We start from the raw sequence: 20,844 nt of genomic DNA, 5'->3' as shown, positions 1-20,844 counted from the left end.
ACATTCCAGTGCAAGTTGATGGACCAGATGACAAAAGTCCTGTGTTAATGTAATAGAAATACAGTAGTGAGTGGTTCTGAGGAACTAATGTTCTGTTGTGAATGATCTGAGGGTATTTGGCTGAGAAGCTTAAAGCACAGTAGAAATAAGATCATAGTGTTGTGGTCCAGTAAGCTTTGCTTTGCTCAGTAGCCACAGATGAGGTTTCTGCCCTGGCTGCTCATCTCACACATGCATTGCCTGATCTAGAGGAATTGGTTGGTAAATTCTCAGCCCCACAGGCACTGTAACATAACCTAGGCCCTCCTGATAATAGATCACCATATCTTTGGAAACAAAGATTCCTTGCTGTGAATGTAACAAAGTATCTCTGGCCAAAATTCATGAAAGGTAACATACTGGCTTAGTGACCATCCATGCTATAGGTATGAACATAATCTTCTAGCTAATGCTCCTAACCCAGAACACCCTGCCACATCATAAATAGTGCTCGATGAGGCTACTTTGAGAATTACTTAATTAGAATATACTGCAGTTTGGACTAATTGCCTCATCCCATTTATTTGATCTGAAATATCTTTCAGAAAACACTTTGGGGAGGAAAGAATTTATGATCTTAAGCAGATTTCAGCCTCCCAATTGAATAATTAAAAGAAAACCATTATCACCAGATGTGCATTGGCAGATCCTTTGAACAGATGTTAGATATGATGGATCTGTAGAGCTGGTAGAAGCACCTCGAATCCTCTAGGCCTGCACAGAAATGATTCACTTTATTAGGCAGTAATATTGGTGATGAAGTTTAATGACATAAACTGGAATGAAAGCAAATGACATCTAAAGTGATTGGAAAAAACCCAAGAGCAGACCAAAACCATCACAGTTTTATGTGAAGAGAAATAATGATGGAATTTGCCATTTTGCCAGCACAAAACTTTCATAGAAGTTGCATATTTGAGTATGTTCTTGCTGTGGGGGATGTCAGGGCACAAGTGATATTTATGGATTCTTACATGAATCTGCCCATTTTTGTATATCTGTTTAGAATGCTAATCTGTTCTTTCTTCTATTACAGCCCCAGTATTTCCCAGTCTGAGCTCTGTTTTGGAAAGTACTGGAACAGATACTTTCAATGGTAGTCAAGTCCTTGCCCGGATCCTTAGTTTGGAAAAGGTAATTTCACTCAGTTTTATAATGGACTGATAATAGCTAGCAGTTGAACAAATGCCTCTGAGGTTAATACAAGCATCTCCCAAACAGGAAGAGATTTGGAACACCCCCCCTCACCCCCATCTGGAGTAATATCGCAGGAGGATTCTTTTGTCAGGAGCTCTTCCATCAAAAAGCTTAATTCTCAGACGTTCTGAATTCATTAAGATCTTGGACTTTTATTTATTTCCCTATTAAGTGCCTTAATCAAACTTGAGATTTTCCTCTAGTAAGAAATAAGGTAGCATTATATATAATCTTCTAATTTTCTGCAACAGAAGAAAAAAAGACGTATGACAGCAGACGAAGCTCTAATACTACACTTGGCTTCCTCATCCATACTGATAATACCTTTAGAAAATTTGAGCTATGGAAAGTATCTCCCCAAAGTAGTAAAATCCTTCTCTTTAGCATGGTTTGGAGAGCTTACTTACAGATCCTTCTTATATTCAGATTCCAGATTACAAAAAAAAAAAAGAAGGTAATAATTTCTATCAGAGGCATAAACTGGCAGCCTGTGAGCTAAATGTGTGTGTGTGTGTGCAGGGATATTAGGAAATTAAGTTGAACGCCTTTGGGCAGAATGGGTTCCCTTCAGTTGAACACAGTCCCTACTTCTCCTTACTGTCTTTCATTCAGCCAGATTCCTACATTGATTTGGCTGGCCTTTGCTTTATGTGCTCTTCAGAAATTAAAAGAGATTATTTTTCAACATTTGCTAATAGACTTCTCTCTCTTTCACTCACTGTCTCTCTTTGTCATGCACACATGCACACTTACGCATTTTAAATAATGTATTCATGTTTTATGCAGTAGACATTTCTTCCATCTGGATGGAACATAGGATATAGGACATAGATTTGACTTTTATTCATATTCTAGTGATCATAACCTCTGCAGCTTAGTATGACTCTGTTAGTTAACCTTTGAATTAACATTCTGTATAAGTGAGGCATCTCAGTAAACACGTTTATGTAAATAAGCCAAAGGACAATGCAAAAAGGGATTCCAAGAAAGGCATTATTACCCATCAAGGCAATTCTGCCAGTGCTGGCTGAAATAGAAGACTTTCCCATTCAATTTAGTCTAGATGTTGAAAGTCTGGTTCTAACAAGAATAATATTTGAAATACCTAAAGCATAGGAAGGCCCCAATATGCTCAATTAATTCCAATTTAAAGGCTCCCTAAATCTGACCAGTATGTAAACGGGAGGAAGTTACTTTATTCCATTCTATTTCTTCCATATTAGTTCCTAGAAGCACAAAGTCTTCATTGAATCAGTTAAATACTTTAATATCTAGAGTAACAACACTATTCTCAAAAATACTGCTTCACTGTATTGAAACCCCTGAGTTCTCTTTCTCATACAGAATAAAATTTCAGAATTTTGTGAAGCAGCACAGAGTCATATATCCAGTGGAGATAAGTCAAAAATGAATTTTCTATGTATAGATACATATTTTTAGAGTAGTTGGAGCAGGGAAGGGTTGTAAAAATTAGGATGACATATTGATGCCTGTGTCAGCAATCTCTCTGATTCCTCTTTCTTTCTCTTTACTGCTTTTTGCAACCCTTGCAAAAATGAGTAGAGAAATCATTTTGGAGTGAGTTTATGTGTAATGTTAAGAAAGAGATATGGATGAATGACTGGAAGACTTGGCACTTATAGTATATCCTAGAATAAGTGGATCCTGTCTTGTTCCATTCACTGAGAAGTTGCATCATGGGATGGCGAAGTATAGCTTTTGTGACATAATATTAAAGGGGAAGATAAAGTTAATTGGCTCTCACCTCACAGGGTTATAAGAATTAATTGTTAGAAAGCACCCATTAAATGTTATAACTGACTATAATTGGCTCTGTAAATACCTAAACAACTTAAAATGGTGAATGTGATCACTATTATACGTGAAATTGGTGCTGTGTCTGTGACTGGTCTGTCCTGTGAAGTAAGTATATGGAGGATTTAGGATTCCATTATGAAAATGCTTTTCAATTATTGCTGTTGTTAATTATATACTTTTATGTGTTTTCATATACACATTTTCTTTTTTTCTTCATATGCATAATTCCTAAGTAAACTATTTGCTTTATAAATGAAACATAAGTCATGTTGGTCCACTTCTCTAAAAATAACACCGTGGGTCTTGGATGTCAATGCTCCTCCTCTCTCGAAGTCCAGAGATTGCAGCCAGTTTCCCGATGAAGGGTCACAGTTAGGACATCCAAGTTTGCTGCTAAATGCCCAGGAAAAACTACGATTTTTAAGTTTGAAGATTTTTGTCAGAAAAGATCTGGTGTTTTATTTTATTTTATTTTATTATTATTATTATTTTTATTATACATGAATGTTAAATAGTATATAGACGGGTTTTTCTTTTTTTTTGCTTGTATTAGCAAAATAATGTGTACCAAAAACCTTCGTTCTGGGTCATTTTAATAACCTTGTAGAAAATTGCAAATTAACTTGACTTCAGTGTTCTTTTGAGTCACATACAACTCTTCTCCTGCCTTTTAAATTAAATCTGTGTTTTTAAAGCCTTTGCTACCGAAGTGACTTAATATTTATCCACATTATTTTCCTTTTAATTTAAAATTGTTGTAATAAAGTATTGTCATGGTAAAAAAAAAAAAGAAAAGAAAAGATCTGGTGAATTTAGTTTCTCTGGTCGGAGACAGGAAATTAGTTCAGTTAAACAAATCATGTATGAATAATTTAAAACATAACAATGACAAGAATTACCACATTCATACATTTTCTTGCAACTTTTCATAAATAAACCAAATGTATTTTAGTGTTATTTTAATAGTAGCTATAATGCGGGGCCTTAAAATGGCTATTGTGAAGGCAAGTCAGTTTCCTTGAAGAGAAGACTATTTTATATCTATATTTATTAACGTTATTATTTCACTCTTCTCACACATATTTTTAGCTGTTAGAGCAAAATTCAACTTCAGAAGACATACGAAAAGAACTGTGTGAGAGCTATCCAGATTATACTGCTCATTACATCTTCTCTTGGACAACTCTAGGGAAAAACGTTTTTAACAAATTTTGCCTATCCAATATGACCTTTCTAGAGTCTTCTCTCCATGAACTAACAAACCAATTCTCTCAGGTAAGTGTAAATATTTTAATTTGATCAAGACCTCTTAAGCAATGAAAGGAAATGTATTGCTTTCATTCTTAGATCCACAAAGTGATTCAACTTGAGTCAAAGAGTAAGTCCATAGCCCAGATGGGCTGGGTAATACTGACTGGAATATGTGCTCACTCTTGGCATGCAATCCTTACAGAGATTCACACACAGTATCTAATTCTAAGTCATGTCTGCTTTCCATTTAAAGGTGCAGGATTGAAATGATTACAATGTTGAAACAAAAATATTGCATTATGGTTATTGTAGACACATTTTTGTAGATGGTTTTGCTCTATGGTGAATGAAGATTGTTTCCTCTGTCATATTTAAGTAAGATTACTCAGGCTATAATGTAAGTTTAATAATTTAACTATTAGAGCCATTAACTCTTAGAAATGAGAATAATGGGTTATCTTCTTAATTTTTCTCACTAACATCATACCTACTTTGAAAAGCTGATTTTTGATGAAACAATATATCCCTCTCCTCAAAACATTGCACATTAGGGACAAGGACTTTATACTGTAAAGTAGTAATGACTACTTCTGTATGCTATTCTTAAACTATGGTATGCAAAGAAGTTATCCATAGTCTTCATTTAATGAAATCCCACATACAATGTACGATCACAAAAATACTCAGAATTTTCTTTAAATTTTATAAACAGGACTAAATGAAAGATATCTACTTCTGATACTTTACTCCTGATTCTCTGAATTTTACTGTAATTCATTCAGTACAGAATGCTTGAATTACCTTTAGTAATCTGAGCTTTCTAAATGAACCTGATTAGAGACACTGTTATAATAACCCCTGTTAAACACAGAGCACTTAAAATGCTTTCTAAACAAATTCAGTCATGTAGGGTAGAATGTTTGCTTAAGAATACATTGTTCAAAATCATGTTCTTGGCATGAAAGAACTTGAATTACAACTGAACAAAAGCCTGACTTTACCAGTATGAATGACTTTATTAAGAAAATTACTTTGGGTGGGAATATAATGAAGAAATACTTTACTTGTTCACTGGATCCCGTGATACAGAGCAGGAGCAGAAGTCACAGTTTTTATTTGTTTGCTTATAATACAAGATGTGATTATTACATAGGTTCACTCACTATAAATCATTTATTGTAACTAACGTTCCTGGTGTGGCAACAGAACTTTGAAAGTATTTTCTTCCATTAAGTATGTGTGTATGTGTAATTATAGTAGCAAATATATATAGATTTAAAGGTTCTGAAACCAAATAATAAATAATATTAAGTCTACTAATAGATACAGATAAGATTTGTCTGTAAATCCTAAACCTGATCCTAGGGAAAAACAAAAACATGACCCAGAAGCAAATTTCATTTTAAGAAATTAATTTTAATTTCCAAAATGTAATTTAATATATTTTGTATAAATACAGCTCTGTTAACCAAAATTGAACTATGCCAATTTATGGAGGTATAAGAAAAAACCCAGTTATGTTTAAGGATATTAGAAAAGGTTGTAACTTTTCCAAGTAAAGAATGACTTCGAACTATTTGACAATCAGAATTATGTGAAAGTCTACATTTTTAATGCCTTTAAAAACAGTGAGCCATGTGATTACAAATGCTGAACTCCCATTTTGCCCTGTTTGTCATTTTGTAAGATATCAAGTGATCCCAACAGCCAGAAGACAGTATTTCAGGAAATGGTCAAAGTGCTGTCCTTCTTCTCACAAGTCCAAGAGCAGCCCACTGTCTGGCAGCTTCTTTCTAGCTTTCCAAATGTGTTCCAGAATGGCACAACACTAAGCAGTCTACTTGGTGTTCTTAGAAATGCAAACAGGTAAGAAAATATAAGAATCGAGTGGGACAAATAAGTCTTTTCTTTTTTAATGTTACCTGTGAGGATCACTGGGAGGTAAGTAATTTAAACATGGAGCCAATAATCGTCGAGTGCCTTACTACAGATTTTAATAACGAAAATGAAGGTATTAGTTAAGCAAAGAGAAAACACACACTGCAGTCATCAGTCATCAGGGTTACCCAAGAACATTGAGGAACTGAGAAGGCACATTAGTCTTAACAAATCTATAGTCAGTTGTTATTGCAGACCTGAGAAAAGGTGTATAACAGGAACAGGTGTAGAGTAGAACATTGGCTCAGGCTCCTTCAGGGACAGGCAGAACTCTGCCTTTAGCATTTCAACTGCCCAAGAGTAAACTGTCCCATTGGGTTTTAGTTGATACCATCCAATATAAAACAACTTGTTGGTTGGAATTTTCAACTGAGCCACCTCAATGGGGTTGGTTCCCCTCATGTGCAGCCAATCTTTAAATGATCTTTCTAAACCTGCATATTGGGTTGGGTTTATTTGAACATATATGACAGAAGATTTGAAACTATCTTTGCAGGAGAAACCCTTTTAGAGGCTACTTGCCTTATAAAAGAGTTCAGACTAGAGCCAGTGTTTAGAATTTAATGGACTCGTACTTAGTTTTTGACTTTGACGTCTGTCTGGCTGATTTGGAAATGTGCATTAAAAACAACAAAAGCAACACTAGATCAACAGCTGTCGATTATTGCATGTCTGCTACATTCCAGACACTTAACTGAGCCCTTTACAGATATACCACATTAAATCCTACAACTAAACTATTATTCAGTTTGTAAATGAGGTGACAGAGGGTCATGGAAATTAAATATTTGCTGATTATACAGCAAGGAGGACTTAAACCTGGGTTTTCTAACTCCAGAATCCAGGCTACCTCTTTACTACGTCAGTAGGAACACAATGTATTCCCTCTCTAATGTCTGAGGTACCAGAAGAGAGTGTTCTCACATTCTTTGGAAAGCGTCCAAGAGCTTATGTTTGTTCAAAGACCTTATAATAAGACCTTATGTTGGTACATTAATCTCATTCGATCCCACAACAATGCTTTGAAATTGAGGCAACAGATATCCCCATTTTGTAGAAGAGGAAACAAACCCTTTCAAATTACTGTCCCAAGATTTGAGAACTAGTAAGTGGCAAAGGCAGGAAGGACCTGAGGGATGACAAGTCCTGTGCTCTTTCCACAATAGCCCATCATAACTAAATTACAGAAGGAGGAAGATGTAGGGCGTCCGTTCTCTGTACTGGTCCGCATTTTAGCACTTAGGGTAATTTTCACCCAGAATTTTGGCACTTCATCCTCTTGCTCTTATTTATATTCTGTCTTAATAAGCAAACAGGAAAATCAATTAAAGGAGAAGGAGAATCATTTGAATCCTGTAGCATAGCAATAAAAAAGAGTCAAAGTAATAATCTGACCACAGTAAGATAGCACTACACACTCACTAAAATGGGTACAGTTTTAAAAGATGGACAACCCCAACTGTTCAGAAAAATGTAGAACAAATAGAACTCTTTGGAAAACAGTATGATAGCTTCTAATGAAGTTAACAATAGGCCCATATGATACAGCATTCTACTCCTGGATATATACCTAAGAAAATGGAACCGTATGCCCACATGAAGATTGCTGTGCTATGTTCACAGCAGATATCTGTAATAGCTAAAAATCAGGGGGAAAGAACAAATAGCCATAAATAGAAATACAAAAGAATTATAGTTTATTTATACATTGGAATTCTGCTCAACAAGAAAAACAAACAGATTACCAAGTCACATATAATGTGAATAAATATTATGACTACTATGCCGGCAGAAGAATCCAGACAACACCCCCCACCCCCCCAAAAAAGAAAACCTACTGGATGTATAGATATTATTCCATTTATATGAAGTTCTCAAATTCATATAATTAATTTATACTGTTACAAATTAAATCAGTGGATCCCAAGACAATTGGTGGGAGCATAAGGAAATATTTTGGGGATTATTGAAGTGCTTTGTATCTTATTAGCATGGTGGCTACATGACTGTATACATTTGTTAAAACTCACTGAATTATCACCTAAAATAGGTGCATATTATTGTGTGTGAATTATACGTCAATGAAATTTAAGAATCAAGAAATAAAAAACAAAAATCCCACTAAATAATATTTCATAGAAGGTAGAAGATCCAAAAATACTTCAGGATTAAAAATAAATACATAAATAGAATACTTTAGTCATTGTTTTAGTGAAGTAAATTATTTAGGATGAGCATTTTACTTTGGTTATTTTAATTATCTTAGAATTTAAAATAAAATTGTTGCATATCATAGCATTATGCAATAGAGCATCTGTCTGGTAATGATTACAAATGTTGTAAACCGGTCTACACAATAATGAAAAAGAAGACAGAAATACCTGAAAGAAATAATTTCAAATTATTTTGAAGTAAATGACATTTGGGGCATGTGGGTGGCTCAGATCATGATCTCAGGATTGTGAGATTGAACCCTGTGTAGGGCCCCAGGCTGGAGCCTGCTTGGGATTCTCTCTCCCCTGCCCCTTCCCATCCCTGGAGAGAAAAAAAAAAAAAGTGGTAAATGACATTGAACTTTAAACAACTCTTTTTTTAAGTGGTCAATATTTAATTTAGGTTTTTATTGCTAATTTATACATGTTTTCTTTTTAATATGGTAGCCCTTGGCTATCTAATATGGCCTTCTAATATGATAACTGCATGTGAATTTTGACTAAAATGCTGAATTTTTAACTTTATTTAAATTGTAAACATTGATATTTGATTCAATTAATGGTTAACCTTCTCGTGTGTTTGGAACAGTGTTAGTATATGAACCTACTTTTTCATCTGTCACTATAATGAAATCTAAATACATATTAAATTTTTTTTTAAAGATATATATATATTTTTTAGAGAGAACGAGCAGGGGTAAGGGAAGAGGGAGAGAAATCCTCAAGCATACTCCCCACTGAGCTCAGAGCCTGACTGGGGGCTGAGTCCTAGGACCCTGAGATCATGACCTGAACCAAAATCAAGAGTCAGCTGCTTAATCAGCTGAGCCACCCATACTTCCTGAGATTAAATATTTTCCATGAAAATTTGGATCTCAATTGAGATGTTCCATAAATGCAAAATTCATAATAAATTTTGAAAACTTAGAACAATAAAAAACATAAAATATTTCATTAATGATTTTTATATTGATTAGCTATTGAAGTGATAATATTTTGGATGTATTAGGTACATAGAATATTTTATTAATAGAATATTCTGTTAAAATTAATTTCATGTTTCTTATAACTTCTTTAACATGACTCCTGTAAAATTGAAATATGGGGCTTGCATTATATTTCTGTTGGAGAGCCGTCTTTAAACCATTTTAAAAATTTTTTTTGTTTTTTTTAATTAACATATAATGTATTATTGGCCCCAGGTGTAGAGATCTGTGAATGGCCAGGATTACACACTTCACAGCACTCACCATAGAAACCATAATTATTGTTATTAAACTGATAGTGTCATTAAGAGTCATAATTTCATCATATAAATTACTGTATAGCAAATTAGGGTCTCATTGGTTTATCTTACTCTTGTTGCTCAATTAATAAGAGATAAATAAACCCCACAAAAACTTTAGTCATTTCCTTCAACATCTTTTTATATTTTTGAGTTGTACATTATTATTAACCCATCACCCAAACCAGATATATAATGTTACTCTCATGACAGAAATTAGCAAAAATGAGCAATATCAAAAAATTCAAGAAGTATATATGGAAAAACCATCATTTGTCATCATTTATGAGAAAGCTATGCTGAAATGCAGATCACGGAAACTCTTCTATAAAATTATCTTTACTTATAAAGAGACTTTTTTTAAGATAGCTTCCATTTTTATATGGTAAAGAGCGGGGGTAAAAAAATCTATGAAATAAAATAAAAATATTTTGATCACTAAATGTTTCAAAGGATTTCAGAGAATATGAAGGCCAGGTATCATTATTTTTAAGTTAAAATTTTGTTAGAAAAAAGATGATTCAGGTCTACTGACATTTTATTAATGATATTCTTAACAATAATGTTGACAGCTTTAATGAGATTGCCAGTTGTTCAGTCTTTGAAGGTATTACTGTGAGACAGCAGATCAGGTGACTGAGACGGAGGGCCAACTTGGGACAGGGCTGGCAGAAATCTGTAACCTGAGGCCGTCTAACTGGTCTCCATGGTCACCAGGTTCAGAAGCACCCCAAAGTCTGAGAACCAGGAGATTCTTAGGGCAAATATAAAAATGCCTGAGGTATCCACTGTTATGTATATAGAGCAGAGATGAAAAAAATACAGCTTAGCCTCTATGGCCAGATACAATAATGAGCTAACAATGCCCAGGGGCTCTATGCAGAAATGTTCTGCCCTCCTCCTGCCCAGCAATGTTGGGGCAAAATTTCTGTGCCAGAGGCAAGATACAGTATGTGCACATACTGTATCTATTGCTGGAGTGAGCTGTTAGTTGACAAGGATACATGGGGAAGACTGTTAGCAAATTGGTACATTTAACCCTGCACATGTCAGATTGTTAACAAAGCCTGTTGTTCTAGTTACTACTCGTGTAAATTAAAGCATTGCCCTTGAGTATTGATATAAATCAAGTATTTGGGGGATTCAGATGTACAATGACAACTTTTTTTTAATGGCTAAAAAAGACATTTCTTAAGAAAAATTCCTTTTTGAAAATATGGCATGAACTCAGATATAAGTGAATTCGCTGATTGGCCTTCCCCAGTGCAGACTGCCCATCTTACTTATAACATAAAAATTCTAGGAAGATAATGCCAGTTAGTCTCTATACTGCTGTTGAGCTACCCCTAGAGTAGTGCCTGTTCGACACTTAGAGGATAGAGTGCCGTTTTTAATTAGGGCAAGCTCCATTTCTTTTTCAAAGACATTACCATTTGTTCAGCAAAAATAAATTTTAATCAAATGCTTAAATAATTTTTATTCCTGGAATAGCTTCCTTTCTTTCTGGGCTTGATTTTTAACAAAAATAATTTCCAATATTTAATTTTTCCCTTAAAGAGAAAAAAAAAGTCACCATTCCATTGGACATTTCTATTCCTAATCACTTATTTTTAAGTCTTAACAGAAACAACTGATGTGAACTTTACTTCTTTACTTTTAGTTAGGCTCTTGAGTTCCCAAGTCTTTAGAATCTGGGAAAGGTTTTAAAGCACTCTGTCTGGTTCAAGAACATTTTGGGGTGATTTTGTGCATGAACAGACAAACAAGTAATTAAATGACAAAAGCAGCATCTTTGTCTCTTATGCTATAAGAATAATTTTCTATACTGTAGCCATTTTCTCCTTGAATTAACCTTTTGTTTTTGTCTGCAAACCCTGAAATGCGATCTGGTTTAATTATTTTCTGACTCCTTAGTGCGCTGCTGGTCGTGCAGAAGGTTTATCCACGTGTCACAACTAACGAAGGTTTCAAAACTCTCCATAAATCTGTGAAACATCTGCTGTACACTCTGGACTCCCCAGCTCAAGGTATTGTACTTCCATCTTACTGTATTCAATTATGTGACATGAAGCCTGTTAGGAATATAAAGCGGAGTGCCACTGAAGCAATCATTTATAGATGATACCATTCTTGGGTAGGCAAATATGCCTGGACTAAATCTGGATCTCTAGCTAATCAAAGAAAGGAAGAAATGGCTGAAAAAGAGGCTGTGACTTTCTAGAATGTTTATATTTAGGTGAAAATGATTTCTCTTAGCTTGTAAAACTGTGTTTATACTTGGTATGTAAAATACTGGGACCAAGCCTCAACAAATAGATTCCTACCACTTTTTGGAACAGAAGCCTATACTGAATTGCAGGATTTTTACCCTCATTTCCAAATTTTGGCTTTTTAATCAGGATGAATTTTTCATTGGTAAAAATGTATCCCTCAGGGTGCCTGGGTGGCTCAGTTGGTTAAAGCCACTGCCTTCGGCTCAGGTCGTGATCCCAGGGTCCTGGGATTGAGCCCCCCACCGGGCTCTCTGCTCAGCAGGGAGCCTGCTTCCCTTCCCCTCTCTCTCTGCCTGCTTGTGATCTCTGTAAAATAAATAAATAAAATCTTAAAAAAAAAATGTATCCCTCAACCAGCCATCTTGAAAATACATGATGCACATTCGTGTTTGAATATATTGGTATAAATCTGCTGTCATTCCCAGTAAGATAAGCTATCGCATGTTGCTAGTGAGTCATACCATGTCACCTTTGCATGGATGCAATAGCATTACATACCGCCTGCATGGATGTACACAGATCTATACACGCAGACACATACAGACAAAAATTTAGGGCCATTAAGAATAAGTCTCTACTTTCAAGTACCAGGTAAAATGTGTGGTTAGCATTTTCTCTTCCGAATGAGTTTAAAATTATGTTCTCTCAGCTGAGTTTGTCAGCTTTCAAATATGTGGATTTTATCTTTAGATTACAAAGTACGAAGTCTGAGAGCATCAGGTCACAAGCTGATTGTTCATTATACTCTTGCTCATTAAGCTGTTAGTTTTCATGCGGATGCAGGTTTGGATAGGCTTTGAAGAATTCTCATTGGATGGTCTGACATATCGTTGCAAACCAATTTCTGTAAGGCTAGAACATGTTTTATATCTACAATTACAGAATTAATGACTAGGTTGCAAGATTGATTGTTGTTAAATTTAATGGTCCTGACAAACATTGGGAAAAAATGCTTGCTCTTAAAAAAAAAAAAAAAGAAAAAGAAAAGAAATGGTCCAGGCCAGGAAACCAGACCGTACTAACAAACACTAATTATATCCTCTCTATTTTTTTTATTTGCATTTTGAAGACTTGAGAACTTCGAGTTTCTTCCTACCAGTCTTTTTCTTTTCATCTTCAGACTCAACACCTTATAATTACATAAAATAAAGGGATAAAGTTAAAAAAATTCTTACAAAGGACAAAAGCCCATCAATGGTCTGCTTAGAAGCCAGAGAAGTAAGCAGCACTTCTAATTAACTGAGGCTTCAAAACACTTTCCCTGGCAAACAGTACAGCTCAGTTTTCAGTATTTAAGAATGGCCATGTCTCATGTCTGTGTGTATGCTAATGATTTTGGAATGTATCAAAACATGTCTTTGGATGGTCAAGTTGACCAGGAAAGACTGATTCAAAGACATGTGTTGCTGTTTATAAAATTTGAGGGGCTTACAGTCATTTTTTAAAATTTCCTACACTTGTGACTTCATCCATGTGATGATTAATACAGTAGCATTAAAGTCAGTTCCTGAAAGTCATTAGCCCATAATCCCTACTTGCTTTGGTGGAAATTTTTTGGTCTTTGAAAAATTCTTCTAGGTATTTCTGGGAATTCTTTAGCGAACTAAAACTTACTGAAGGCTGAACCAGTGACCTTAGTTCAACAATGCAGGGGTCTCTAGCCCCAGGAACAGATACCTGCCATTTTTCCAAGGCGAGCTGGTGCTTAGTCTTCAGGGCTTTTTTAGCAGTATTGTGGAAACAGCACACTTCTCCTTTGGCTTTGTGCTAAGTTAAGCAGGAGTGGGGCAGTGTTTCACAGTATAGTTGCCTGGGCTCTCTCTAATGTATGGCAGGGTTCAGATAGCTTTGAAAGTCTCATACCACTCTTTCAAAGAAGGAAAATAAGAAGTAGTACTTTTTGTGTCAGTGCTAAGTGCTTTATTATCTTAAATCACTTTCTTCATGAAAAGAACTCTATGAGATAGAAATATTATTTTGTTGTACAGACAAAGAAACTGAGGCATAGGGAGACTGGGCACTTTACCAACGTTAGCCACCCAGCAGGTTACCGAACTAAGATTAGAACCTGGATCTGTCTGTCCCCAAAGCCAGTTGCCGTGAACTCTTTGCCAGATGACCTTACTCACATTTACTTCCTGGGACACATACATACCTGATTCCAAGATACTTCATGTGGTCATGCAAGTACCCGCCATCCTCAGACCTCAGAACAGCTCCCACTTTCAGCTGCTCTATAGTTGGACTCATCATGACAGATTCCTTCCCACATAAGTTTTTCTTCACCCATCTCCCATTCCTTTCTACACACTGATTCCTGCAGACCTTTCCTGTCCTCTCTATCTGAGACTGAACACACTTTAAGATTTCTTTAGGTGACTCCTCAGCAACCATGACAATATAGGAACTCTAATAAAGAGGAAGGAGATTGTCTCCTAATATCCTGTGTTAGGGATGGAAAACTCAGTTCTGCCCCAGTCAGGATCCCTGCCTCAGTTCATATGCTTTAGTATTTCTATTTGTAAACACTGAGTTTTGAAAAGAGAGATTATCTTTGTGACTCATTGAAGTTTGCTCTTTTGCAAAGTAGTAAATGATATGAAATTACTTCTTTAAATGGAAAACCATCCTTACTGATGAAGAGGTTATCTGTGCACTAGATTTCTTTCTGTTTTAAATATGCCTAATCCTACAAATAAAAAAGAAGTAAAATCTTATTTTTTAACAATCCGTAAAGCTTTCCACTTCATAAAGCCTATTTAGTACATTATTTCTTCCAAGGTATTTTATAGTCCAGAGGGAAAAGTGACCAGGTCCCTACTCATTGTCACGTTACAAAGTTAATTTCTATTAGTTACTCATTTTAATTGCTTGATGAGGAAGAAAAACTCCATAACCATTTAGTATACAAAGGCCAATAAACTTTCTCAGCATTACATAAGAATTCAAACTGAGCAAGATTTGATCTTAGAAAAATGGTTTATATACTTTTACATTGGAAATGTATGAATCTCAACAGAACTCTATCCCTGATTCTTCTAAATAAGCATGCCAACAAGCAATAGGTATTACCACTATTAATTAGGTTTATTTTTTCTGGGTATCTTCATTCTTGGTTCTTTAGCTCACTAATGCATTGCTATCTCTAGAGTAATAAAATTCAGCTGCATCTTGAGCAGAGCACAGGAAAACTCTGCTCTGCTGAACAGGAAAACTGAAAAAGACCCTGTGCTAGGTACTAGGAAAGGTGCAAACATGACTCACATACCACTGATACAGAGGTGGACGAGGAGGTCTTTCATTTAGTGATAGTCTCTTTTACACACATAATTTAAATAAACATCGATCAGCACCAGAAAAGTATGGATGATTGCATAGTTTTGCAATAGGACCTTTATGGAAAGCCTTTAAAGCACACTAACTAGGGACAATGGGAGAACTCTTAATGCCAGTAATAAAATATCCTATTGAAAGAAATTAGATCAGTGTTAAAAATACCAGCACTGAAATATACTGGATTATAAGGAATAAGTAGTGTCTCAAGAGGAGCCTGCAAGAATTGATCCCTTTTCCCTAAAGGGCTGAGTGAAAGCTTTGGATTTACGGTTTTTATTTATGCAGTAGCCATTAAAGTACTCTCATGTTCAATTTTTCATGTGAATACTGTTGCACACTTATTTTTTTATGATACAGTGTTATGTGGCAAGCTGAATCAGCAACCTATTTAACATCGAGGGGCAATTCACAGTGTTGAATTGCCTTCCCATATGGTTTCCATTAGTTAGCGATTGCCTTCCACACTTTGAAACTTCATATTATTTGAGACCACTAACGGTTCTGTTAATACGACCCAATTTGCATTCACAGCTGCATTCAGTTGAAATCAGTGACTGCTTTTTGAAAGATGGAAAATATAGATTTGTGATAGCAGATGTTTCCTAAGGCTACATTCTTGACAACTGAAGGCAAAAAAATCCAGTGACCTGGAAGACTGAAAATTGGGCCTCATTTGTTTAACAAATCATGTGGTAGACACAATCTGTATTATAGTATTCAAGAGTCATCTGTGCATACAGTTCTTAGGATAAAATAATGTCATGTTTGACAGAGAATTTCTTAGAAATGTATGTGCTTGACCATTGAGGTTATTCTGATTAGCAGGTACATATTACCTATAAATATCCTGAATGTTTCCAACAGAAAAAAGATAGATATCTTTTGTAATATCTTTTGCAGAAAAATTCTGCAGATTATTCTGCATTTCCTTCCCATTTATTTACCTGTGATAATTTTTGCTACAAAAAATAAATCCTTGAAGCAAATATGTTAAGCGCTTACTTCCATAAATGTCATTTCTGTAGGTGGCTCTGATAATGTGACGCATGTGTGGCACGAGGAAGATGGGCAGTTACTGTCCCCAAGCAGCTTGGCTGCACAGTAAGTCTTTCTTTGTTGTTTGTTTCTACACTAATAGGTAACTTGTCTGAATAAGCAATCAACACAATTTATAAATTTATATAATTCATTTATCAGTTTGTAAAACTTTGAAATAGAAAAATCCACTATTGACTAACCAAGAAAGGCACATAGCTCAAAAGTAGTAAAGTTGAAACTTATTTTTTCATATTATCCAGGGACATTTCTGGAGACTGCAACATGAGCTTCTCTTTTTTCAGTTGTAATATTGTATATAACTAGATCCATTGTGTCCTGTCTGGATGGTTATTTTATGTCTCTGAGGAAAATCTAGGTGGAGGTCGAATTTTCAACTTTTTTAAGGTCTTTCATTATAAAACTTGTATAAGCATCCAATTTTTCACATTGTGACTTATTTTATTTTTTAAAAATCACAGTATTTCTTATGCCAGTCAAGATAATACAAAATTTGTTTGCTTCTGTAGCATTTGTGTAGGTAAAACTGTTTATAGGTAATTTAATTTTGGACTCTTATTGGGGCATGTAAATATGTTGTCCTAGAAATAGGCAGTGGAAATGACAACAGTAGCATTGGCTTCTGAAGACCATTAATGTGAGCAGTGCTCTGAAGTAACTGTACTAGTCAACGTGGGGAATGAATGCGGGCGCCTGTGGAAGCTGACTGAAGGAAATTCCTGTAACTCAAGGCAAATTTAGAGACTAGATGGCCTGTTATGTAAACATTGTTTCGGCCCGATAAAGTATACTATTGACATTTTAAAAATTTCAGTCCTGAAAGATAAATTTCTGTGCTAATGGAAATTTGTACAAATAAAAGCAAATAGTAGGACTTATTTTTAGCCGTTTTTTTTTTCTTTCTGAAATACGATCTATGCAGTTGTTTATAAACTTTCTATTATTTGATGAGAAGTTCCAACTCTGGATAAATTCTAGGCAAATTCCATAAACAGCCACCTTGTAGGTCTGTTCCCACATATCTCCTCCCCTAAGGTGGCTGAACCAGGTGTTCTTTCCAGAGCAATCAAGCAACCTTGTAAAATTTCTCCCTAGCTAGGATGCCGTGTTCCAGAAAGTTGGGGCTTTTATCCACATTCCTTATAGAGCTGTCAAAAATACTTAAAAAAAACAAAACAACAAAAAAAAAAAAAACAAACCAAACCCAAAAGACAAAAACAAAACCTTTGTATTGAAACAACTGTATGCTTATTGTTGAAACCAGGTACCTTTTTATCAGAGCCTTGAGACATTCATAGCATTGACCACAAATTCCAGAAACAGTGTACTTGCTGGCAGCTAGCTGACAGTTTATTAGAAAGAATTCAATACTTTTAAGATGGTTCTTGTTGAGGTTGATGAAATTAAGGGATTTTTTATCTTTGGAGATCCTTTCCATTCCCATTTTAAAATAGTCACAGAGTGGCAATATTTGGCATAAAATAAAGGAATTTTTTGGTCTAGAATTTTCTAAAGAAGCTGCTTAAAAATATTTTTCCCTCATTGCTCTTCTCTCTTCTTCTTTTTGTCCTTAGGTTATTATTTGTATTATTCTGATGGTATATGTGTGCACACTCACAAGCTCATCCTTCATTGCAAACATTCTTGGAAAATAATAGGATTGTATACAAAAGATACATAAATAGTTTAAAAGAATAATTAGATGTTTATGCTAAAGCAGTGGCACATACATATGGAATCTTAATTTTCAGAGTATATTAAATGTAATCACCAAAATCTTGACAGTCAAATGTTCTTCCTGAAGCTAAGAGAATGGCTTAGATAATATTTCAAGGTCACTTTTAGTGCAACCTTCTTCTGCTTCTATTTTAAGCTTGAAAATTCACCATGAGAATCCCTTGTGTTCTTCCACATAGGTTAGATCTGTATTTCCATATTGTGCACTATACCAGGATGCAAATGGTTCTGTGCTATAGTAACTACAACACATGGAAATGGTTACTTTTTTTTTTTTTTTTTTTTTTTTTAGTGTGGAAGCTGTCAATTGTATTTATTTATTTATTTTTAAAGATTTTATTTATTCATAAGAGAAAGAGCAGAGTGAGAGAGAGCACAAGTGGATTATGGGGCAGAGGGAGAAGCAGACGCCCCGCTGAGTAGGGAGTCCCTCAAGGCTCAATCCCAGCACCCTAAGATCATGACCTGATCTGAAGGTGGATGCTTAACCCACTGAGCCACCCACTTCATCTTTAAATGAGGGTCAGCTATCTGGCCAATTAACTATGCTCTGAGTGCCATGTTAGAGACTTCTCTTGCTGTAGATTGTTTTTTCTCTTTAAAGTTCTTCAAGGATCCTGTGGAATAGACCCACATTTTAAATACCCCTTAGGGTATTTAAAATGCTTTGACATTAATGGGAACATTTTTCTACATGTTTATTTAGCTATACCAGGATAAGGCTCTTTCCTTAGTATTTGAATAAAATTTAAGTTAAAAATCTGACAGAATTAGTTAATTTATATATTGTGCAGTTTGATTCAAAGTCGATGATCCCCAGATCAGTTATTGACATTTATGCTATCTCCTGTCCATGAAACTCAGTCACAGACACTAAGGGAAGGTGTTACAAAGTAAAGAGATGCAGCCTCATAGTTGAAGTGACAGGGCACACACAACACACACGTATTTTCTCACTCTAATGATGCCTCAGAAATTCTAGACTGTATCTCATATGCCAGTCAGGCTGAAGGGAGACCTGAAAGTGGTTAATTTGGAAACACTAAATTGGTTGCGTAAAGAAAAGGAAGGAACTTTTCTTTACTTTTTTTTTAATATTTTATTTATTTATTTGACAGAGGGAGAGAGATCACAAGTAGGCAGAGAGGTAGGCAGAGAGAGAGGAGGAAGCAGGCTCCCTGCTGAGCAGAGAGTCCGATGTGGGGCTCAATCCCAGGACCCTGAGATCATGACCTGAGCTGAAGGCAGAGGCTTAACCCACTGAGCCACCCAGGCGCCCCAGGAAGGAACTTTTCATGGTTGAATTGTATTCCACTAGTTTTTAAAGTCACAATTAAATAAATTTAAATTTATTTGAAGAATGTTTTAGGTGGGGGCGCCTGGGTGGCTCAGTGGGTTAAGCCACTGCCTTTGTCTCAGGTCATGATCTCAGGGTCCTGGGATCGAGCCCCGTATCAGGCTCTCTGCTCAGAGGGGAGCCTGCTTTCCCCTCTCCCTCTGCCCGCCTTTCTAACTACTTGTAATCTGTCTCTGTCAGATAAATAAAATCTTTAAAAAAAAAAAAAAAAGAATGTTATAGGTGGAAGGGATTAGCAGGTCATTCAGCCCCCAACATCTCATTTTACAGGGGAAGGAACTGAAGCCCAGAGGGGTTTTCAGATTTAGAGGAGACAAAAGAAAAAGAAAAGAAAAACATACAAGACTCGTAAGTTACACTTACATTGAAAAATTATTTATCATTAAAAAAAGGAAAAATTATTCATTGTTTATCTGAAATTCATTTTTTAAAGATTTTATTTATTTGACAGAGAGATAGCACAAGTAGGCAGAGCAACAGGCAGAGGGAGAGGGAGAAGCAGGCTCCCCGCTGGGCAGGGAGCCTGACGTTGGATTTGATCCCAGAACCCTGGGATCATGAACTGAGCTGAAGGCAGCTGCTGAACCAACTGAGCCATCCAGACAGATTTAACTGGGAGTCCTGTATTTCATCTGGCTACCTTAGCCCCATAATTTTTTTTCTTTCATATGAATGTGCCTAAAAATAATATTATGATCACTTATGACTGGATATTAAAAAAACTAAACCTAAAGATAATTCCCATGGAAAAGTAAGCACTCAGAGGGTGCAGAGCGAGTGTGCCCTTTAGGCCAGATGGAGGAAGATGTTCTACTTCACAGTTTTAATGCCCACTTCAACCAGTGCCAAACAACCAGGGACTTAAATGATCTCAACAAAATAGTTTTATCCTCTTTTTATATGACTCAGTTTATATATTCTTTTCTAATTCTGTAGGCTCCTACTACTGGAAAGCTTTGAAGATGCTGTCTTAAATATATCAGCAGATAGTCCTTACATTCCTTACTTGGCATGTGTGAGAAATGTCACTGACAATTTGGCCAAGGGATCACAAGGTAATACTCTTCTTACTACTCAAAATGCTGCTTAGGGTTCTAATTCTGTTTTAAGACATTTGCTTAAAAAATAAAGAGAAGGGTTTTTAAAAGATTTTAGTTTCCATATGTATGAGTTTCAGTTTGGTAGTTTGGTATATGAAGGTAATATTAATTGTGATATTATATTGTTACTTCTGTTCCTGCTGCTGGTACTTCTGGTCACCTGGAGAAACTTTAATGTGCAATGACCACGTAACAGAAAATATGATAATGACCACCCAGACAAACTTGCCAAGTTCCTGGAATT

At 35.5% G+C, this 20,844-nt stretch overlaps 1 protein-coding gene across 1 annotated transcript in view; it reads left to right on the top strand.

Moving 5' to 3' along the window:
• Positions 1-20,844, top strand: part of ABCA12 (ATP binding cassette subfamily A member 12) — a 165,845-nt gene that overhangs the window by 65,138 nt on the left and 79,863 nt on the right. Inside the window, exons 5-10 of the mRNA XM_059392669.1 lie at positions 1,076-1,173; positions 4,144-4,329; positions 5,993-6,171; positions 11,656-11,768; positions 16,376-16,451; positions 20,437-20,555. Coding sequence (XP_059248652.1) covers positions 1,076-1,173; positions 4,144-4,329; positions 5,993-6,171; positions 11,656-11,768; positions 16,376-16,451; positions 20,437-20,555 — 771 coding nt within the window. The remainder of the gene's footprint in view (positions 1-1,075; positions 1,174-4,143; positions 4,330-5,992; positions 6,172-11,655; positions 11,769-16,375; positions 16,452-20,436; positions 20,556-20,844) is intronic.

The sequence above is a fragment of the Mustela nigripes genome, chromosome 3 (assembly GCF_022355385.1).
Source record: "Mustela nigripes isolate SB6536 chromosome 3, MUSNIG.SB6536, whole genome shotgun sequence".
NCBI classification, from domain to species: domain Eukaryota; kingdom Metazoa; phylum Chordata; class Mammalia; order Carnivora; family Mustelidae; genus Mustela; species Mustela nigripes.
Note: the sequence above shows the minus strand (reverse complement) of the source record. Positions and strands in the feature narration are given on the sequence as shown.